This window comes from Prionailurus viverrinus, chromosome B4 (genome assembly GCF_022837055.1).
Source record: "Prionailurus viverrinus isolate Anna chromosome B4, UM_Priviv_1.0, whole genome shotgun sequence".
NCBI lineage: Eukaryota > Metazoa > Chordata > Mammalia > Carnivora > Felidae > Prionailurus > Prionailurus viverrinus.
Genome location: NC_062567.1, coordinates 100,072,498 through 100,094,741, shown reverse-complemented (window position 1 = coordinate 100,094,741; position 22,244 = coordinate 100,072,498). Strand labels below are relative to the sequence as shown.

Below are 22,244 nucleotides of genomic sequence, written 5' to 3'. Positions count from 1 at the left end.
ACACAGGGTTCAAACACACGAACCAAGATCATGACCTAAGCCGAAGTCAGACACTTAACTGACTGAGCCACCCAGGCATGCCCCTCCCCCCCAACCCAGTCTCCTATTTCACCCATCTCCCTACCCACCTCCTTTCTGGTAACCATCAGTTCTCTATATTTAAGTGTCTGTTTTTTGGTTTGTCTCCCCCCTCTCTTTTTTCCTTTGCTTATTTGTTTTGTTTCTTAAATTCCACATGTGAGTGAGATCATATGGTATTTGTCTTTCTCTGACTGACTTACTTTGCCTAACATTATACCCTCCAGCTCTATCCATGTTGTTGCAACTGGCAAGATTTCATTCTTGTTTTGTGGTTGAATAATATTCTATTGTATGTGTCCTCTTTATCCATTCATCTATTGATAGACACCTGATAGGCTTCTGTATCTTGGCTTTTGTAAATAATGCTGCAATAAAAATAGAGGTGCACGTATCCCTTTGAATTAGCGTTTTCATATTTTTTGGGTAAATACCCAGTAGTGTGACTCCTGGGTCATAGGGTAGTTCTAGTTTTAATTCTTTGAGGAACCTCCATTCCATTTTCTACAGTGGCTGCACGAGTTTGCATTCCCACCAATCGTGCAAGAATGTTCCTGTTTATCCACATCCTTGTCAACACTTGTAGTTTCTTGCGTTGTTGATTTTAGTCATTCTGACAGGTTTGAGGTGATATTTCATTGTAGTTTTCATTTGCATTTCCCTGATGATGACTGATGTTGAGTATTTTTTATGTGTCTATTGGCCATCTCTATGTCTTCTTTGGAGAAATATCTGTTCATGTCTTCAGCCTATTTTTAATTGGATTGTTTTTGGGGTATTGAGTTGTATCACATCTTTATATATTTATACAAATATTTTATGTATTTTGGTTACTAGCCATTTATCTGATATGCCATTTGCAGATATCTCCTCCCATTCAGTAGACTGTATTTTACTTTTGTTATTTCCTTCACTGTACAGAGGCCTTTTATTTTGATGTAGTCCCAATAGTTTATTTTTGCCTTTATTTCCTTTGCCTTAGGAGACATATCTAGAAAACCATTGCTATGGCTGACGTCTGAGAGACTACTGCCTGTGCTCTCTTCAGGGGTTTTTATGGTTTCAGGTTTCACATTTAGGTGTTTAATCCATTTTGAGTTTATTTTTTGTGTATGGTGAAAGAAAGTGGTCTAGTTTCATTCTTTTGCATGTGGCTGTCCAATTTCCCAACACCATTTGTTGAAGAGATTGTCTTTTTCCCATTGTATGTTCTTTCCTCCTTTGTCAAAGATTAATTGACCATATAATTGTGGGTTTACTTCTGGGTTTTCTATTCTGTTCCAATGATCTATGCTTTTTTTTTTTTTTTTAATGCTAGTACCATATTGTCTTAATTACCACCGCTTTGTAATATAACTCAAGATCTGGAATTGTGATACCTTCAGTTTAGTTTTTCTTTTTCAAGATTTCTTGGGCTATTTGAGGTCTTTTGTGGTTCCACAAATTTTAGGATTGTTTGTTCTAGTTCTGTGAAAAATGCTGTTGGTATTTTGATAAGGATTGTATTAAGTTTGTAAATTGCTTTGAGCAGTATAGATATTTTAACAATATTTGTTTTTCCAATTCATGAGCATGGAATGTCTTTCTTTGTGTCACCTTGACTTTCTGTAGTTTTTAGAGTACACATCTTTCACCTCTGGTTAAGTTCATTCCTAGGTGTTTTATTGTTTTTGATGTAGTTGTAAATGGAATTGTCTTAATTTCACTTTCTGCTGCTTCATTACTAGTGTATAGGAATGCAACAGATTTCTGTCCATTTATTTTTGTATCCTGTGACTTTACTCAATTCATTTATCCGTTTGAGTATTTTTTGTGTGTGTGTGGATTCTTAAGGGTTTTCTCTATATAGTATCATATCATCTGCAAATAAGGAGATTTTTACTTCTGATCAATTTGGATGACTTTTATTTATGTTCTCTGATTGCTGTGGCTAAGACCACCAGTACTATGTTGAATAAAAGTGGTGAGAGTAGATATCCTGTTTTGTTCCTGACCTTAGGGGAAAGCTGTCAGTTATATTAATTGATTTTTGAAATGTTGAACCAGCCTTGAATAGCTGGGATAAATTCCACTTAATACAATTTTTTGAGTGTTAAATTTTATTTATAAATATTTTGTTGAGGGTTTTTGCATCTGTATGTTCATAAGAGATATTAATATTAGTCTATATTTTTTTTGTGATATTTTCATCTGGTTTTGGCATTAGGGTAATGCTGGCCTTACAGAATGAGTTAGGAAGTATTCCTTCTGCGTCTGTCTTCTGGAAGAAATTTGAGAGAATTGGTATAATTCTTCCTTAAATGTTTGGTGTAGGATTCACCAGTGAACCTGCCTGGGCCTGGTGCTTTCTGTTTTGGAAAGTTATTAATTATTGATCCAATTTCGTTAAGAGATATAGGCCTATTCACATTGTTTCTTTTTGTGTAAGTTTTAGCAGACTATATCTTTCAAGGAATTGGCTCATTTCACCTAGGTCATCAAATTTGTGGGTAGAGATGTTCACAGTATTCCTTTATTATCCTTTTAATGTCCATGGGCTCTAAAGTGATGTCCCCTTTTTCATTTCTGATATTAATAACCTGTGTCCTCTCTCCTAGCTAGAGACCTATTGAATTTATTGCTCTTTTCAAAGAAATCGTTTTTGGTTTCATTGATTTTCTGTATTGGTTTCCTGTTTTCAATTTCACTGATTTCTGCCTTCATTCTTATTTTATTTCTTCTACCTATTTGGGACTTAATTTGCTCTCCCTTTTCTAGTTATGTAAGGTAGAAACTTAAAGTATTGATTTTAGGTTTTCTTTTCTTTTCTAATATATGCATTCAGTGCTACAAATTTCCGTGTAAGCACTGCTTTCATTGTATCTCACAAATTTTAAGCTGTGGGTTCATTTTTGTTTAGTTCGAAACATTTAAAAATTTCTCTTAAGATTTCTTCTTTGACTCATGTGTTATTTAAAAGTCTGTTAATTAATCTCTACACATTTTACAGTTTTCCAGTGATCTCTCTGCTATTAATTTCATGTTTAATTCTGTTGTGTTCTGAGAGCAGGCATTATATGATTTCTATTCTTTTATTTTTTTTAAAAAAATTTTTTAACGTTTATTTTTGAGACAGAGAGACAGCATGAACGGGGGAGGGTCAGAGAGAGGGAGACACAGAATCCGAAACAGGCTCCAGGCTCTGAGCTGTCAGCACAGAGCCCGACGTGGGGCTCGAACTCATGGACCGCGGGACCTGAGCCGAAGTTGGCCGCTCAACCGACTGAGCCACCCAGGCGCCCCTGATTTCTATTCTTTTAAATTTGTGAAGGTGGGCTTTATAGTCGAGAATATGGTTAGTCTGGGTGAATGTACCATGTGAACTTGAGAAGAATGTATATTTTGCTCCATGTGTGTTATTTTTATGTTAGTCATTTGTAACCCAAAATGTGTAAGAGCTGAAAAAAACAACAAGGATTTATTCACTTTAAAAATCTTTAATTAAAAAAAATCTTTAATTAAATTTAATCAGACTTCTTTCATAAATGAGATAATTAAAAAGTAAATGTATAATAAAACTAAGTTTAAAAATCTTTTTCATTCTTTTCAATTTCTTCTTTTATTTGTATTATCTAAATCTAGGTACTAGACTTTTATAATAAGAAAAGATACACCTTTTCTGAATGTGGCACTAGTAGTAAACCAAATGATGATAATTTTAGAGAGTTACAGACCAAAAGAGTTTGTGCTAGTTTTGTTGGGAAGCATTAGTTCTCTACACAGGCAAACCTTGTTTTATTGCACTTTGCTTATTGTACTTTGTAGTTACTGTGTTGTTTTTTGTTTTTGTTTTTGTTTTTTATAATTTGAAGGTTCAAGACCAGTGGAGGAAGGAAGTAACTGCAGATGTGGTAGAAATAACAAGAGAACTAGAATTAGAAATGAAGCCTGAAGATGTGACTGAGTTGTTGAAATCTCATGATAGAACTTTACTGGATGAGGAGTTGCTTCTTACGGATGAGCAGAGAAAAATGGTTTCTTGAGATGGGTTTTTACGTCTTCACTCCTGGTGAAGATGCTGTGAGGATTGTTGAAAGGACAACAAAGGATTTAGATAATACATAAACTTAGTTGCTAAAGTGTTGGCCGGGTTTGAGAGCTTAGACTCCCAATTTTGAAAGAAATTCTACTGTGGGTAAAATGCTATTAAACAGCATTGCATGCTACCGAGAAATTGTTCATGAAGGGAAGAGTCCTATCAATGCAGCCGACTTCACTGTTGCCTTATTTTGCTAAATTGCTGCAGCCACCCCAGCCTTTAACAGCCACCACCCTGATCAGTCAGCAGCCATGACACTGAGGTAGGACCCCCCCCCCCCCACTAGCAAAAAGATTATGACTCCATTAAAAGTTCACATGATGGTTAGCATTTTAAAAATATTTCTAAGTTTAAGTATGAACATTTTTTTTAACAATGTTATTGTACATTTAATAGGCTACATTATGGTGTAAATACAACTTTATATACACTAGGAAACCAAAAGTTTCATTTGACTCTCTTTATTGTGATACTTGCTTCATTACTGTGGTCTGGAACCAAACCCAAAGTGTCTTTGAGGAATGTCTGTATTGAGTTCAATTTTAGCCATAATTGGTGGGGAAGTGCTAAAACCACAGTGGCCTATTTGTAGCAGTGTACTGGCTTCACAGCCTTAATACCATCAAAACTTAAGTAGCGTTTATATGCATTACATAAATACATTCACAACCACAAATGCATTATTTGAAAGAAATGTTACAGTTAAGAAACTGACACAAGCAGATCTTCGGGTTTTCGTATGGAATCATTGGGCTTTGTTACTTTCTTTTAAAGTCTCATTTCATGTTACTAACATTAAAAAAAAACTACAGACAAATGACAAGACAAAGGTGTTGGCTTGGAGATGTTGGATAAATCTGTAGCAAGGAAGGTAGTTTATGTAATACTTTCTGACAACACCATAGCTTGATATATTTAGGAACAGTTTAGTGATACAGAAGACCAACTCTTGGACAAATAAGGATAGCAAAGTAATTTTTGTTACAATTGGATGACCCATTGATTTTAATATGACAGTGATATGAAGGCAGAATTTATTTTTCAACTTCCTTGCTGACAAACACAACTTACTCTAAATCATGTAAAACTTGGAAGAGTTAACAAATCAACAAATGTGGCTTGGAGTTTTGCTTTGCTTTTGTGGGGAGGGGTATGTTCTGATTAAAGAGAGACAGTGACAAAAAATGTTGGAACTTGTGCCATAATGTAAATCAATGTCCTGCTTCCCTTCATTGAGAAAGCTGTGCTATATCAGCTAAATTAACAGTAGTTCACTTAAAGTATGAATTGTAATTTTTGATATTTAAAAAAACTGATAGTTTGGAAGCTGAACTAGTCAACTGTTACTGTGTGCTAAGGTGTATAATAATTTTCAAAGGGAAATTTTCAGATAAAAGTACTTGAACTTTGGGAAGAATGCTTCATGTTTTTGCAAGATAAGCAACCATTTTGGTCCCCAGCTTTGTAAATATGCAAATTAGACTTATTTGCCTGATAGCTTTATTCTTTTTTAAAAATGATCTTAGCCTTCCATGCAAGGAAACTTGTCAGATGTTTTTAATGTTATATAATATCATAGGACAAAAATGAAAGTTAGAAATTTTGGGAGAAAGTTTCCACAAATTGTTATGGGTTTTACAGTATAACAATTATCAGTAAAGTAGTGATGAGTTTTGTAGTGCACATTTTATAAAATGTTAAAATCAAATACCTTACAAATTTGGTAAGATGCACTTAAAATTTTTTTATTAAAAGAAAACCCACACATAGGAAATTAATAGATCAGGAATCCATTTTTTTCATCAAAAGCTATTTCAGATTTAACTATAATTTTGATGGATAAATTACTGGTGTTGGCTACCAATGAACGATTAAAGACAGAGTTTAAAAAGCATAATTTTCTGGATTTGGGGTGAAAGTTAAAAATTAGTATCTTGAGCTGAAATCGCTTTAAAGTATCTTCTGTTCCTGTCAACATACATCTATGAAACCAGGTTTCCTGTTATGAGTGCTATTGAAACAAAACACAGAAGTAGTTTAGATATATCCTGTCCCTTGTGGGTAGCATTGTCATCAATTTAACCTAGAACAGGTCAGTTAGCTTCGTGGTAACCAGTTTCTGAGAGAGCTCCCAGGATGCCCTACCTCCTGGTATTTACATCTTTGTAATCCCCTTCCTGCAGTAGAGGGGTGATATGATAGTATGTCACTTCTAAGATTAGGTCATAGCAGATACTGCAGTGTCTGTCTTGCTTGCCATGTTCCTTTCTCTCTGGAAGCCAGCTGCCATGTTGTAAACAGCCCAGTGGAGAGGCCTACCTGCTGAGGAACTGAGGCTTTTGGTCAACAGCCAATAGGAAACTGAGGCCTTTTGCCATCAGCCATGTGAGTGAGCGTAAAGGCAAATTCTCTAGCCCAGTCAGGCCTTCAGATGACTGTAGCCCTGACAGAAACCTCACAAAAGACCTTGAAACATAACCACCCAGCTAAACCGCTTCCAGATTCCTGACCAGCAGATATTAATTGTGAGATTGTTAGTGTGTGTTGTCTTAAGCCATTAGGTTTTGGTATAATTTTTAATGCAGTAATAGATAACTAATACAAAAAACAAGCAACCTCATATTGCATTAAAAACTTTAAATATTAGCATATATGCTATTAGTTCAGAGACTGTGAATTGGTATTTGATATGAAGAGTTGCAATTTCACGCATCACTTTGGGTTAAATTAGAGTTATGAAATGATGAAAGTTATTAGTGCAATAACTTTTCTACGATTGCCTATGTGCATACTTCAATGAAAATACACGATTTTTTGTGATTCTTTTTTCTGTTCAGTCTAAATATATTATTGAAATTTAATGGGTGTGGCTAATAAAACATTGGACTTGTATTTTATATGGCCTTTTTTTTACTTTTATTTTTCCACTAGTTCATTTTTATTTGATCTTATGAAAGTATTGGTCCATGATGGTTTGGAATTTAGAAAAAAGAAAGAAAAAAGGAAAAACAAAGTGTTTTTGTTTTTTTTTTTAACCACAGGTAGTCTTCATTAAGTCTCCTGTCATTGTTCTCCTAGTACCAGACACTTACTGTGTTGGTCATCTTGCTTTATGATAATTGGTTATATTCCCTGCTAAACTGAAAGCTCCCTGAAATTTTGGCAGAGGCCATATCTTTGTTGCTGTTACATCTTTAGTACCCAGAACAGTGTCTGGTACTTAGCAGCTACTCAGTAGATAGTGGTCAAAAGAATTAACCTTTTTTTTTTTTTTCCAATGTGTTGGAATAATGATTAACTTCTTTAGTTATATATGAGTTGGCTACTATGACCACGTATTCTTGGGGAGTGGTAATTATTTATGGTGAATAGAAAATATTCTTGGCATTTTTCTTGCTGAGTGTTAGATTCTTTTATAAAATACAGCTTTTTATTTCCACAGCACAACTACTGCCTCTGAAGAAGATGTCTCAAGTAGATATCCCCGAACAGATAGAAGTGGGTTCAGCAGATATAATAGGGATGCAAATGCTTCAGGTAATTTGGTCTCAAGTAGCATGTTGGAAAAGAAAATTGAAGATCTTGAAAAGGTATGAATTACAAATTATTTAAGATTGATAAAATTAATATGCTATTGAGATTCCTTTTTTTTTTTTTTAACTTTCATAGCATTTGAAAATAATCTGAAATTTGTGTGAGACAGAGTGCCAACAAAGTGAAAAGAATGAGAGGCACTAGTGGAAGATATCATTAGTGTTAATTGGTATTTCCATATATAGTCAAGTAGCAGCATTGAACTACTGTCTTAAATATATATTTTCCAGATGCATTAGTGGTTAGGCATTTTCTGATTCCCTTAATACTTTCCTATTCAATGCTGTTGATGTTAAAACTTTTAGAAATGGAGCCAATTCTTGTATTCCTTAATATTTAATTGACACTCCCATTCTGCCAAGGGTTACCTCTAATATATTAAAGACAGTCTTTGTCTTTGTCTTCAAAATGTTATGTCTATGCTGACAATATATACTACTGTGTGTATTATATTATCTGTACAGTTTATCATATGTAGACTTTCTTCTGGGTTCTGGTTAAAGCCTAGAACCATTTTTGGTGTTTGAAACAATTGTCAGAATAAACCTGTTCAGAAGTATCTTTGAAAACAAGTCAGATGCACATTGGTATAAATTTATTAACCATATGATCTCAGGTTCTTTCCTGTAGACATGTAGCCCATAAAATTGATAATGGTCCTGAATTACTTTCTGATTGTTGAAAATATGGTTTTTGCTGAGTTGAAATTATTCCCTGTGATATAAAGATTATTTTAAGCAGAAATTTAATGAAGAAAAAATTTTATAGCATTATGATCGTTTATAGTTCACATCTCAACTTTGATACCAGTTTCTGTGGGTTTAAGTAAAAAACTTTTAAGGAGTGCCTAGGTGGCTCAGTCAGTTAAACGTCCCACTTCGGCTTGGGTCATGATCTCATGGTTCGTGAGTTTGAGCCCTGCATCCGGTTCTGTGCTGACAGCTCAGAGGCTGGAGCCTGCTTCGATTCTTTGTCTCCCTCACTCTCTTCCCCTCCCCCACTAACACTCTGTCTCTGTCTGTCTCAAAAATACATAAATAAACATTAAAAAAATAACAAATGAAAATTTCAAGGAACACATCTAGTTTCATAGGTTTCAAGGGTTTCTTTAGAAAGGTTTTTAAAGTTCCACAGGAGTTTGGATACAGTTGCTAGTAATTTGGCAGCCTCTGATTAATGAGGCCAGCTGACTGCTTTTTCTAAGGGTTAGTAGGAAAGAAGTTAAATTCTCAGACGTTTTCCAGTTCTGCTTTCCTTTTGCCCCCAAAGTAGTCAACCCAGCCCAAGGACCTGGATTCTAAATTTTTTTTTTTTTAATGTTTATTTTTGAGACAGAGAGAGACAGAGCATGAATGGGGGAGGGTCAGAGAGAGAGGGAGACACAGAATCAGAAGCAGGCCCCAGGCTCTGAGCTGTCAGCACAGAGCCCGACGCGGGGCTTGAACCCACAGACCGCGAGATCATGACCTGAGCCGAAGTCGGACGCTTAACTGACTGAGCCACCCAGGTGCCCCCAAGGACCTGGATTCTAAATAGTATTTCTTTGAAAAAGGTGTTACATTTTTTAAAGAAGAAAAGTTTAAAAACCAGTCATCTGTTTCAGGTCTTTTATTTTACCCATTAACTGGCAGAGCCACAAGTAAAATTGAAGATGATTATTTTTCTGTTTAGAACTTTCCATGAAACCATCTCCTTTTCCTAAACTTTGTATTTTGGGGGCTCCTGGGTAGCTCATTTGGTTAAGCCTCAGACTTCAGGTCATGATCTCATGGTTCATGAGTTCGAGCCCCGCATCTGCTGGCTCTGTACTGACACCTCGGAGCCTGGAGCCTGCTTTGGAGTCTGTCTCCCTGTCTTTCTGCCCCTCCCCAGCTCACACTCTGTCTGTCTCTCTCTTAAAAATAAAATAAACAATAAAAAAGTTTTGAAATCCCTGTATTTCAAATAAAAAGCTTGAATTTCCTCAAACAGGATGTTATCCATTAAAAAAAAAATAAGGTATTTCATTACTAAGGGTGGTGATAAACTAAAGAGGGTAAGTCATTGGGTTATTAGTATGTGTTAAAGAATTGTGTAAATATAGATTTAATCAGAAATACACAATTCCTGTATTCCTCTCATTCTTTGGGTCTTTCCTGGATGGGTTATTCCCTCCCTTAGCAAGTGACTTAAGAAATGCGTTGGAAATCTTCATATATCTAAGGTACTTCATCAGACATGGCAGATAGGTGTCATTTAAGGTTAAAAGCAACCAGTTACTTCCCAATTAATGCTTTGTAATTATATCTACCAGGAAGTAGTAAGAGAAAGACAAGAAAACTTAAGACTTGTGAGACTAATGCAAGATAAAGAGGAAATGATTGGAAAACTCAAGGAAGAAATTGATTTGTTAAATAGAGTGAGTATTCACATGTTTCACTTGTATGGTTTCTTTTTTATTTTTCCCGGCAATTGGGTGAAAGTACATATATATGAAAAGATTATTTAAATTCATTATTTTGATAATGAAATGGTAATTTGTGGTAATAAGAACCATCATTTCATTCTATAAGTGGATTTCCTCTGGCCAGTTATCAGTTGTATTCAGTTAATACTATTCTTTGGGTGATGGACTGATGAACAGATTTGTTCACTGTTTTGTGGAGGTGAGAGGCTTGGTCACCACCACACATCAAAAAGGGTGTTGGCACATAGTTGCCTCAGTGAAGAATTAAACTTGCTACTTTCTTGACATAGAAACTCCAGATGTCTTTGTGTATATTTTCACCACCTTTTCCCTCCAGTTATATAGAGGTATCTCTTACTTTAGGTTTAGGGTTACCTCAAGGTCTCAATTAGTACTGTTTGTTGCTTTTTCTTGTTTTCAGCCCTAGAATTTACTTTTTGCTTAAGAATCAGGTATTACTGCTAGGCCATACTTAGGTAATGGTGATAAGAAGAGATACCAGTGTTTTGCATTTTGGAAAGCTTTAGGTAAGATGGAGGAAAGAAATAAGTTTGCTTCAGGGAAAAAAGGAATAGATTCCTAATCAGTCTTAACTCTAACAATGAAAGAAGAGAAACTAAAGACGCTTCATTATGTGCAGACCCATTCTAATAAAGCTCTGAGGCATTAACTACAGGTGGTAGATGAGGACACTGAGAAACGTGAGTTTAACTTGCTCAAGGTCATATGTGGTGATCACATAGTAATCAGCTGAGACAGTATTTGACAGCAGGTATCCCATATTCCTAATTCTAAGTAAGCTCTTCCATTCTTGTAGATAGCCTTTCATCTTGGTTTAGAACACAGGCGGTCCTCTGTTGGTTTTGGAATATGACTTAATAAAATGTGAAAATATTTTTGATGTCTGTGTGTATTAGCATTTTCTTAGGCACTATGTACATTAGAAAGAATAATTAAAACACCTGCTCTTCAGAGTTTATAATCTAGTAATAATACAGAAATGTATTTTATTATTTAATTCTAAATTTTAAGCAGGTCTCAGTTGTAGTGATTTTGTGAATCCTGTATATTTATTGTTGTTTTCAACAGTTAAGGTTCCCAATATCATTCATTTAGTTTGTGAGTAAATACAGATTCTGTTTTTGCACATTTTAAAATCATTTACCTAATTGTCCAAAGGCAGTATACTGGATATCAGAGTGCTACTATTCAGTAGCACATTTATAGTTTAAATTGATGGCTCCAAGTTTTAGATTTTTGAATTAGAAGGATAAATCTAAAAATATGTGCCTTTACGACCATCAGTAAACATTCTGCCTTGAAAAAGTTTCTTCTCATTAAAACTTGGAATTATCTTCATATTTACCAAATTTGTTGTATACCTGGGTACTAGGATTAATATAGGGAACATAGACCTGGAATCATATAACTTTAAAACTTGAGAGAGATTAGTTTACTGGCTTTCATTTTTTTTAAGCTCTAAAACCTTTCCTCAAACAAAATATAGAGAAGCCTAAGCTGAATTGAATCAGATCAACTGTATATGCTCCAGAGCTCCTTTTCTGTATGCCTTCCTTCTGTCGCTTCCCCAGATCCCCACCCCACAAGAGACATCCTTGTTAAAGATTGTACAAGATGGTAGGAGTACATTCAGAACTTGTACCTCAATCTTCTTCTACTTAATTTGACACAGGCTGCAGTTTGAAGCCCTGAACCTCATATTGCCCACACATGTATTTTGTTCAGCCCTCAATTTGGGGGAAGGGGAGATAGGTTAAGATTCACAGCTAAAGAATTCTGATTTTTGGCTTCTCTTGAAAAACTGAAAAATCTGGCAAGAGATGATGCATGTTATCATGATAATAATGAGGAATTGAGTAGTGGGTGCTGCCGTCAGGTGGGGCATATTCCATCTAAAGTGGTTTTCAGAACTTACCCTTCTTTCCAAATTAAATGCTTGTGTGAATTTTCTTTGTATTTGTAAGTGTTTTTATCACTTTAGAATATTTTTAAGTATTTAAAACTCATATTTTATTTTTTTTCTTGTTTCCTTAAGGATCTAGATGACATAGAAGATGAAAATGAACAACTAAAGCAAGAAAATAAAACTCTTTTGAAAGTTGTTGGTCAGCTAACAAGGTAGAAGATTCAAGTCCCAGTGTGGAAAAAATATTTTAGAACTACTGATTGAATGTTATGGTTAATGCTAGGATAATATTCCTATGCTGCAATACATTAAGTATGTATATTTATTTCTAGAAAACAGTGGATGTTTATTTTCAAGATACTTCTTTTTCATTATTTCATAAGAGTATCAACCTTCAATATCACAATTCAGTAACATCTTTCAGTTATTAAAATGGCAGGTTATGCCTCTTTTGGTTTTGTGTGGTATTCAAATAATATATGGTTTAAAGTCACAACCATTTGAAAAATTTTATCTATGGTAGTGTGTTTTCTCCCTGAAGGAATATACATGGTCTTTGTTTACATGAATTCACATACTTTTGGGGAGTTACCTGCAAATGCCTTATTACTGATGTGTGCAAACTTTTATGTGTTGTTGATTCACTCATAAACTCTTTTCTACCGTCATTTGTTCTTTCAACTTATTTTCAGCAATTTAGAGAGTGTCACACCGTTTTGTGTAACCGTCATCTTTAAAAAGGAAAGCTGTTGGGAAAAGTCACTTAATACCATGACTAGTTGGCTAAAGAAAAAATGTTAGAGAATACTTGAATTGTGCTGCAGTACATTAAAATATACAGTTTTGTACCTGAATGTTGAAAACAAATTTAAATCACTTCTGAAAAACATACAATTTTACAATTTCATTATAAAATTTCTTGGGTAGGTCCTACCTTTTTTATTATTTCAAGGTTTATAAGTGAACATGGGATATTAAAAAGTTGTTTATTCATCAGTCCTGGAGAGTGTGTACAATTTCAATGTATAAAAAATAATCCATATTTTTAATTATCATTTGCATTAAATAAGAACCAAAATATTTATCCACAAAAACATTTATACTTATATTTACAAAACAGTACATAAACAAAAATAGTACCAAAATACTTTCCTTATTTCTAACTTGGAGAATAACACTGTGATACAGTGGTCTCATGTGAAAGAATTATTCCCCTACCTCAAATTTAAGGGATTTTCTTCCCAACATTGGATTTTTAAAAACAATTTTTAAAAATTTTGAAGAATTATACAAATTTTCTATTAAATATTATTAATGTTTAGAGTTGTTTTATATTATATTTTCATGCTGAGTAAGGAAACGCCCTCTTTTAAAATATGTTAACGTTAAGAAATGTCTGTCTGATAGTTGAATTGTAAACCGTATACAGATAATCCTTTTGTCCAGTTAAACATAGTGAAACCCATTTTGGGTACCCTGCTGACTCTTTTTCTTCACTTGCCAATTTCCTTCATTATCGACTATTAGAAAAATAGGGAAGTGAAACAGTTGGACAAAATGTAGAGTAAATTTTGAATTTTAAAACTCCTGTGGTTACTTAGATTGGCTTCTCACTTGAGAAGTTTCAACCTTGGCTAATCATCAGGATCACTTGGGTTGCTTACAAAGAATTCCCTGGCTGTAATTTCTAGCTAGATTTAGGTTGAGAGCCTGGACAGAATTTTTAAAGCTCACCATCTGATGATTCTGATCATAACCTAGGTTTGGAAATAGCTGCTGTCTATATCCTCCTATATCTTCCACTGATACCCTAGAATTAACGTATGTTAGCTACTAGCATTTTGTTTCCTTTTAGTTTATTTAATAATTTATCTGGCCCCTGGGGAAGTTTTCATATATCTATATATATTTACCAAAAAGGTCAATGTTAGATTACCAAACTTGATATAGTTGCAGAATTACTACATAAGGACATCATTTTGGAGAACATTACCCAGCCTGGGAACAGCCACCTGCTGCCCACGTGTCAGAGTGGTACGCCAGGCTCAGTCACTGCCTTGGCTGTGAGGCACGCTCCTCTCCCTTCAGTTACCCTTCGGTATGTGGCGGAAATACTGGTATTACCTAGTTTTGCATCGAAGTTTTGGATGTTGTGAAAATGCTGTCAGTATCACCGTAAAATATATTAGTGTGCTGGTTTTTCAGTAAATTATTTTAAATTTCTATTTAGTCCATATGTAAGTAAAGGAATATTTCATTTTCCTTTTTAAACTTATACCAGTTATTGATGTTTTTAAAGAGTGAGGTATTTTAAAAATTTTCCTTCAGTTTATTAGGAAAAATTTCAACAATGATATTTTACATAATGGTACCTAGTACAGGAGCCTAACAGCTTAGGTGAAGCAATTCACATGCAGTCCTTCTCCCTGTTCTTAAAATGTTTATTTATATCACACATAGATTTTTACACTGAATAGTGAAAAATTAAGTAGGATCTGCTATAATTTCCTTTTAAAATTTATAGAGAGCATTGAGATTTTAAAAAGGTTAACTTTAAATACATGTGCACTACTTTAGAAAACTTGGCTGTTGACATAAAGTGCTAGTATTTGTGAAATTATTAGTTCCATTCAGAAATTATATTTCTTCTATTTCCTGGGAATTTATGGCATAATAAAGCATATTCAAAGTTTTAATGTGTTTATGATCTTATTTTCAAAACAGTAAGTTTATTAACTAAAATAAACATGACTTATCTCCCTGATTTCTGACATGTATTAAGGCTTACAAAGTAATCTCCATTTCATTCTTCTAGAATTGTCATTAATTTTATTGCACTACAGTTGCCTTTAGAGGGGAAGAGGGTGGCATTTTGTGTATTTCTAAGGGAATTTACTAAATCTAGAGATTAGCACTGTTACACCAGCTCAAACAGTTTAAAACATAGAAAATTAGGTATCTGGGCAGATACATGAATCAATGTATTCTTTTTATTTTAAAGTAACTTTTTAATTGTGGTTATTAAAACAATGTATTCTTAAGGTGAAAAACCTACCTCAATTATAAGTCACTTATAGTTTCACAGTTAATCTGGATTTTTATAATTAGAAATTAAAATGTAACATTTGAGTCCATTAATACTTTGTTGAAAACAATACAAGTCGGTATAATAGACATGCCCATATGTTCAACATTGTAATACGAAACAGGAAAGACTTTGGGTTTGATCATTGATCTGGTGTTCTAGACAATAGTCATATGTACATATGGACTATCTTTTTTATAGTTTTATAATATTGAGTCAGTGCTTAGTAAGTTCCATGCAGTATTGGCCCTTAATAACTGTTCATGGTTTTGTTAATAGCCTGTTACAAGATTCAGGCATATATTTTCATTTTGTAGTAAAAGAAACCAACACACCAGCTTTTCATTGGGAGCAGTAGTAAGTGAGAAAGAACTAGCATTCAGTTATCAGAACTTTAAAATAACATGTCAAAGTCAGTGCTAAACATTCTTCTATTGTATCTGAACCATTCCTAATATGTAACAGTAAGCTTGACTTCCTTTGCTTTGGAACTGTGCTCACTCTCTTAAGGAAAGGGCATCCCATCAACCAGCATTGTAATTTGTGTTACTTGTCTGAGAACTAGTGCCACTTTTGTTGTTCTATTAAACTGAAAGCATAATACCAATAGACAACAAACTTCTTGCTCATCAGGTGCCTTCCCGCCTTTTGTTAAATTTCTCACTGATGTATAGAAGTTAGTTGTTTCATTCTCAGTATTAAGATTTGAAAAACTACCCAAGAAAACCTGAGCCCATATTGGTTTTTTTTTTGTTTTTGCTTTTTTTGTTTTTTATTTTACTTAGCTGGACAGTTACAGCATGTTAAAATCATATCCCCATTCTAAAAATAATTATGTGTGAGTATGTGAGAGGACTATGGATGAGGAGTATAAATACATTAAATTTTCATATCTGTTCTTCTGGCAAGTATTTAGTAGTCTACTAGGTATATCATTATAGTTATTATAGAGGTTTTTTAAAAAGGGACATGGACCAGCCTTTCCATTTAGCAGTGTACAATCTATGTAGTATGTGTCAATAGCACAAAATACAATCTTAATTAGCATTAGTTGGTCTAATCTAAATAGTTAATTCAAAAGTGTATTTTTGGTATTAATTATCTAGCCATTGTCTTTTAAGTCTAGTAATAGGTACCATTTACTTTGCTGCAGCATTTACTGAATGGTGGATTGGAAGACCTGATGTATATTGGGAAGTATCTTACCATATGTCATTTAGGTAATTGTGCTTTATGAAAAGAACATTGTTAAGGAATTTATAGCAGTAATAAAGTAGAAACAGTTCAGTGCATTTCAGATACACCAACCTGTTAATGGTATGCTCTCTATACATTATTGATTAGGTTGTTTTAAGACATTTACATCTAACAGTTCACATACAGGCACATACTGCTTCGGTAATAATAGAATGTTAGTGATGATCCCTCGGTGGACACCGATTATGTGCCTGTTTTGTCTTGAATCTCTCTCTGGATGCCTAATAGATGTATATTACCTTTCTTGGTGAAATTTTTTTTGACAGATCTGCCTATTTTATTCAGGGTTTTTATTATGTTTTTCTTCTAAGTTTAAGTATCAGATGGCTGTTATTATCAGCAAAAACCATAAGAAAACTAAAATTTATTGTTTCGTTGAAAAATCAGTTAATTCAGGTAATTAAACATTTGAGGAAAACACCTGGATAATTTATTGACCACATTAATACTGTGTAGGGAGCTTTCATAATTCCCATTGCATAGGTTTTGTTATGGAGTAGTCAACGATAGAGATTCATTCTTAATAAATAATGAAAAAATAAATTTTCATTTATTTTTCAACACTAATTATGTTTTTATTCCTGAACTATCAGTAAAACTCTGACCATCAGTTTTATTTTTGAAGTTAAGGGATAATGCAAATATTATAATTAACTTGTGTACCTCTTACCGAAAGAGTATGCAGTACTTTTAAATCTTTAGTATATATTATTATAGAAAGAATAATGTTTTAAAAAACAAAAATGCAGTGTTGATAAGATCTGTATACATTAATGGTGGGACTTCTTGAATAAGTGAGGAAGTGTACAAATGTTCAATTTGATTGAAAATTTTTAATTGTGTTTTAAAACTACACGAATAATTCCTTAATTCAAAATTGGAGCTGTTCCCAACTAAATCTGATGGTGTTCAAAGAATTTCAGGCCCTTCATAGTTTGAAAAAGATAAGTAGGGGTCTGGGAATGTAAAAATCTGGTCTTTGTTTTTTGAGTAAATGGTTTACATAACCTTTTGCTAATGTGTCATTCTTCATACACCTGCACAAGCTAATCAGTCTTCTTTACTTCTAGAACTCTAAATTAATCTTGTCAGTAATGTCATACATGTCTAACAAGTGAACAAGCATCCTTCAGTCAGACTGTTTAGATAATGTCTCAAGTCCTTATATAAGAACCTACTCCATTAGCAAGCCTATTGAAAAAATTTGCAAGACCTTTTAGTCTTAATTGTATCTGGAAGCCCTTATCTTAGACTTCATCAAATCCCTATTTTTTTTTTCTTCTGGATTCACTCTGTGCATGCACACAATTCTGTCAGTAGCAGTGTACTACCAATATACTAATCTCATGTGTCTGGTTTTTCTTTTCACCTCTACAATAGGTTAGTTACCTTTTCTTCCTGGCCAACTTCTTGGAAAGAATTTATATGATGTTGGACCTTCATGTTAAAGAGATAGGATTGGTTATAATATCCTTTACAATCCATTTTATTTTGATGTCTAACCAGATAACGTTGAAAAGGAAGCTAGAAGGCAAAACTTCCCTTTTAATACTGGACAAAATGCAAAATGCACAGTTTTATTCTTCACTTTCAAAAAACTTGTGTGGCTGAATAAAGATGCATTTAATAAAGGAAGAAACTACCTACTTGATACCATAGATGAGAAATATGAAAAAATTAATATGAACCAGTTAGTAAAAGTAGATTGGACTTCGACTTTACACATGTGAAAGAAAAGCAAAATAAGAATTTTGTGTTATTCACATTAAAATGTGCAGAATTATTCAGTATAAGTTATAGTCTTAACACATATGTAAGCAGTTGCTTTTCTGTTTAGACATATCATGGGACATGAAATCCACAGCCTTTGTGTTACAGGTTTATATCTAGAGAAATATTTGCGTTCCTTTAAAATGTGAACTATTTACTGTGGTTAAACAAAGGTACATGATGTCATCTGTGGACATCTTAGCTTTATGGAAACAAATTATTAAGAAAAATTAATAGGCATCTGATTTATCATTCTTGTAGTACAGGAGTATAACCAAAGCTATCAGAGCCATAGGAAATTCCATTTTCTTTTAAGAACGTGAAAATCACTTTTGGTAAAAGTGCATTTGTTTGATATGTAGTGTTAAAGAAAGTTGGAAAATTACTAATTTTCCGTAGAAAATTGAAAGACTCATGTGTGGATGATTTGGAACAATGAACAACATCAATAATTTAAAGTAAAATTATGCCAGTAACTGTCACATTAACCTCACTCTTTAAAGTGAATCAGTGAAAATTGTAATGGGATGAGTGAATGGACATTTTGGAAATGCTAAATGATTGTCATAGGGGGCCTAAAAGTGCCTTTTGTTTCTTGCAGCTCCTTTAAGATCAGTGTACGGCTTAAGGCTTAAGAGGTTCTGCTAAGCATAGTGACTCACTTAGTTAACAATTTGAGCACAACTGTAACCCTGATGTAGTATAGCACAAGAACATTAAATAATTAGTAATTCAGTAGCTGTGTTTGCCAGGCATCATGTTAAGTGCTGTGATACTTTTTTATTCACTTCTTTAAAACTTGTGCAAGCTACAGATTGGGAAGAGTAATTTGCTCAAAGCCACAAAGCAGTGCTTTGTGCTTATGCTGTGATATATTCACTTTTATGATGTAATCATTGTCCTATTAAACATTAATAATTCTCAAAGTGTGGTCCCCATACTAGTAGTATTGGCTTCACTTAGAAACCTGTTAGAAAGAGAAACTCCCAACACCTGAATGAGGTGAGGCTTGGCAATCTATGTTTTAACAGGCCCTTCAGGTAATTCTGATGCAGGTCAAAGCTTGTAGATTTGCATTGCACATTTCTATTTTTAAATAAAGATCTGAGGGTTTCTTTTTGGACAGTGTATAAATAATATAACATGAACTTGTAAAAAAAAAAAAAAAAAAGGAATCTTTTCATTGTTGCTTATATTGCAAAAGACTGTATCAGGAAAAGCCCCAGCATGGATACTGGCAGCTTGACATCACTACATTAGTTTAGTGTTATCTCTGGAACTCAAATGGATTCTTAAGTCCAAGAGACTGTGGAATGAAATTTTTGTTTTACTGTGTTAAGCTCGATCTCTGTTATTGTCTAAAGGTTTTTGGTAACAATAATGCATTTTTTTTTCAAATTTTAAAACTTTATTGGAATAAATAAATGTATGTCTCATCACTTATAGTTTTGCTTTTGTTGGTTTTGTCTTTTTTTTTTTTTTTTCCTCCATGTGTGGACCCTATCGAGTGGCGTATGGGGAGGTTGAATCTTCAGAGTTTACTCTCTGTGACCTCAGAAAATCAGTAGCATTTCTAGCTAATTGATCAGTGAGGAGAAATCAAGTGTTGCATCCCAACGAGTAAAGAAAAAATTTAAAGTCTATTATGTATTAATTTCGAATCATTTTTTTCTTACATGATGAGATAGTTTATTATTTTTTAATTATTTTCTTCTGCTTTTTAAATACTTTAGAGCAATTTTAGGTTACAGAATTACTATGAAGGTAGTATGGAGAGTACTCAAATATTCCACAGCCAATTTCCCTTGTTACTAATGTTTTACATTAGTATAGTGCATTTGTCACAGTTAATGAACCAATATTGATACATTATTATTAAAATCCATACTTGATTCAGATTTCCTTAGTTTTTCTCTCATATCTTTTCTTTGTTCCAGGATCCAATCGATGATACCCCACTACATTTAGGAGTTATGTCTCTTTATACTCCTCTTAGTTGTGACACTTTCTTAGACTTTTTGTATTTTTGATGACCTTAATAGTTTTGAGGATCACTAGTCAGGTATTTTTCATTTCTTACTATGGACATTTTCAGATATACAAAAAAGTTGAGAAAATAGTTATTCATATCTTACAAATCTTATTTTATCCCCCATTTTTTTCTTTTTTTGCTGGGGTATTTTAAAGTTAAATTTCAGGGGCGCCCGGGTGGCTCAATCGGTTGAGTGTCTTACTTTTGATTTTGGCTCAGGTCATGATCTCAGGGTCTTGGGATCAAGCCCCGCGTTGGGCTCTGCACTTAGCATGGTGCCTGCTTGGGATTCTCTCTCTCCCTTTGCTGCTCTTCCGCTCTGCTTCAACAATAAGTAAAATGAAAAAAAAAATTAAATTTCAATCATCCTATCATTTCACCTATAAATATTTGAGTATCTCTATTAGATAAGGACTTAAAAAACAACCACACTTAAAAAACAACCCACCTAACAATTTCAATGCTATTTGAAAACACTCGTAAGTAAGCAGGAGCTAGGGGAGGTTGGGAAGACGTTGGTACAGGTTTGACTACTACGAAGGAAAACGGGAAGGATGGCTGAGCAGGAAGTCTTAATCCACAGTGCAGTTCAAAAAGAGTTTTAGCAAGGTGTAAAAGTCCTCAAACCAAAGGTGCCTGTTCGTGTTCATAAGAGTAGACCCACATCTTACAGGAGTGGGCTTGACTATATATTCCTGCTCTGCTCCTTTTTTGGCGAGGAGCAGCTGTAGGAAACAGGCCTCTGTTAAACACCATGGTGGATTCAGACCTTAGCAGCCAGGACAGTCAGTTAATTACCCACCCCATATTAAGTGAGTAGCAAGGCCCCTTTGCCTGGCTGCCACCATGGGTAGTACTTTGTGTTCACATTTCCCTAGATAGCTCAGAAATGCCTTTTTACTGTTAGTTCATTCAGATAAAGATCCAGTTGAGAGTCATCGACTGTATTTGATTAGTATGTCTCAAGTCTTTTTTAGCCTATAGATTAGACACACCTCCAATTTTTATGCCGTTTTTCAAATTGAAGAAATTAGATTATTTGCTCTATAGAATTTCCCACATTCTAGATTTGACTAATTGCATCTTTATGATGCTGTTTAACTTGTCCTGTATCCCCTCTTTTTCCTGTAAATTGTTAATTAGGTGCAGAGGCTTTATTAGATTCAATTTATATTCTTTTGGACAATAATTCATAGGTGGTGTGTACTTTCTATTGAATCACATGAGATACAATGTGTCTTTTCTCACTTTTAATGATGTTAAGATTAACATTCAGATACTATTATTATGTAAAAAAAGTTTTTTTAATGTTTATTTTTTTTTTAATTTTTTTTTCAACGTTTTTTTATTTATTTTTGGGACAGAGAGAGACAGAGCATGAACGGGGGAGGGGCAGAGAGAGAGGGAGACACAGAATCGGAAACAGGCTCCAGGCTCTGAGCCATCAGCCCAGAGCCTGACACGGGGCTCGAACTCACGGACCACGAGATCGTGACCTGGCTGAAGTCAGACGCTTAACCGACTGCGCCACCCAGGCGCCCCTTTAATGTTTATTTTTGAGAGACAGAGACTGAGTATGAGGTGGGGAGGGGCAGAGAGAGAGGGAGACACAGAATCTGAAGCAGGCTCCAGGGTCTGAGCTGTCAGCACAGAGCCTGACACATAGCTCAAACTCACGTACTGCAAGATCATGAGCTGAGCCGAAGTCAGATGCTGAACCAACTGAGCCACCCAAGTGCCCCTATCATATAGTTTTCTAATTCTATCATTCTATTTACACTAGTAGGAATTCTTAAAAGAGAAACTTTTCATTTATCAATTACTTGATTGCCCTAAAAGATGGGTAAGATCACATTGATTTTTCCCTTCATTTATTTTAATAATGAGCCACAGCTCAAACAATCTCCAAAGGTAAGTCATATGTTTGTTTATATATTTAATGTGTTTTAGTCCACTGCAGTCATTATTTTTGTATCC

The 22,244-nt window shown here is 34.2% G+C and overlaps 1 protein-coding gene across 2 annotated transcripts in view; it reads left to right on the top strand.

The window, feature by feature from the left end:
* PAWR (pro-apoptotic WT1 regulator) overlaps nucleotides 1-22,244 on the top strand; it is a 190,571-nt gene that overhangs the window by 102,921 nt on the left and 65,406 nt on the right. Inside the window, exons 4-6 of one of the 2 annotated variants that reach the window (XM_047865731.1) lie at nucleotides 7,599-7,746; nucleotides 10,044-10,148; nucleotides 12,253-12,335. In XM_047865731.1, coding sequence (XP_047721687.1) covers nucleotides 7,599-7,746; nucleotides 10,044-10,148; nucleotides 12,253-12,335 — 336 coding nt within the window. Of the gene's footprint in view, nucleotides 1-7,598; nucleotides 7,747-10,043; nucleotides 10,149-12,252; nucleotides 19,679-22,244 lie in introns of those variants that run through there. The other variant, XM_047865730.1, reaches the window with a different exon arrangement.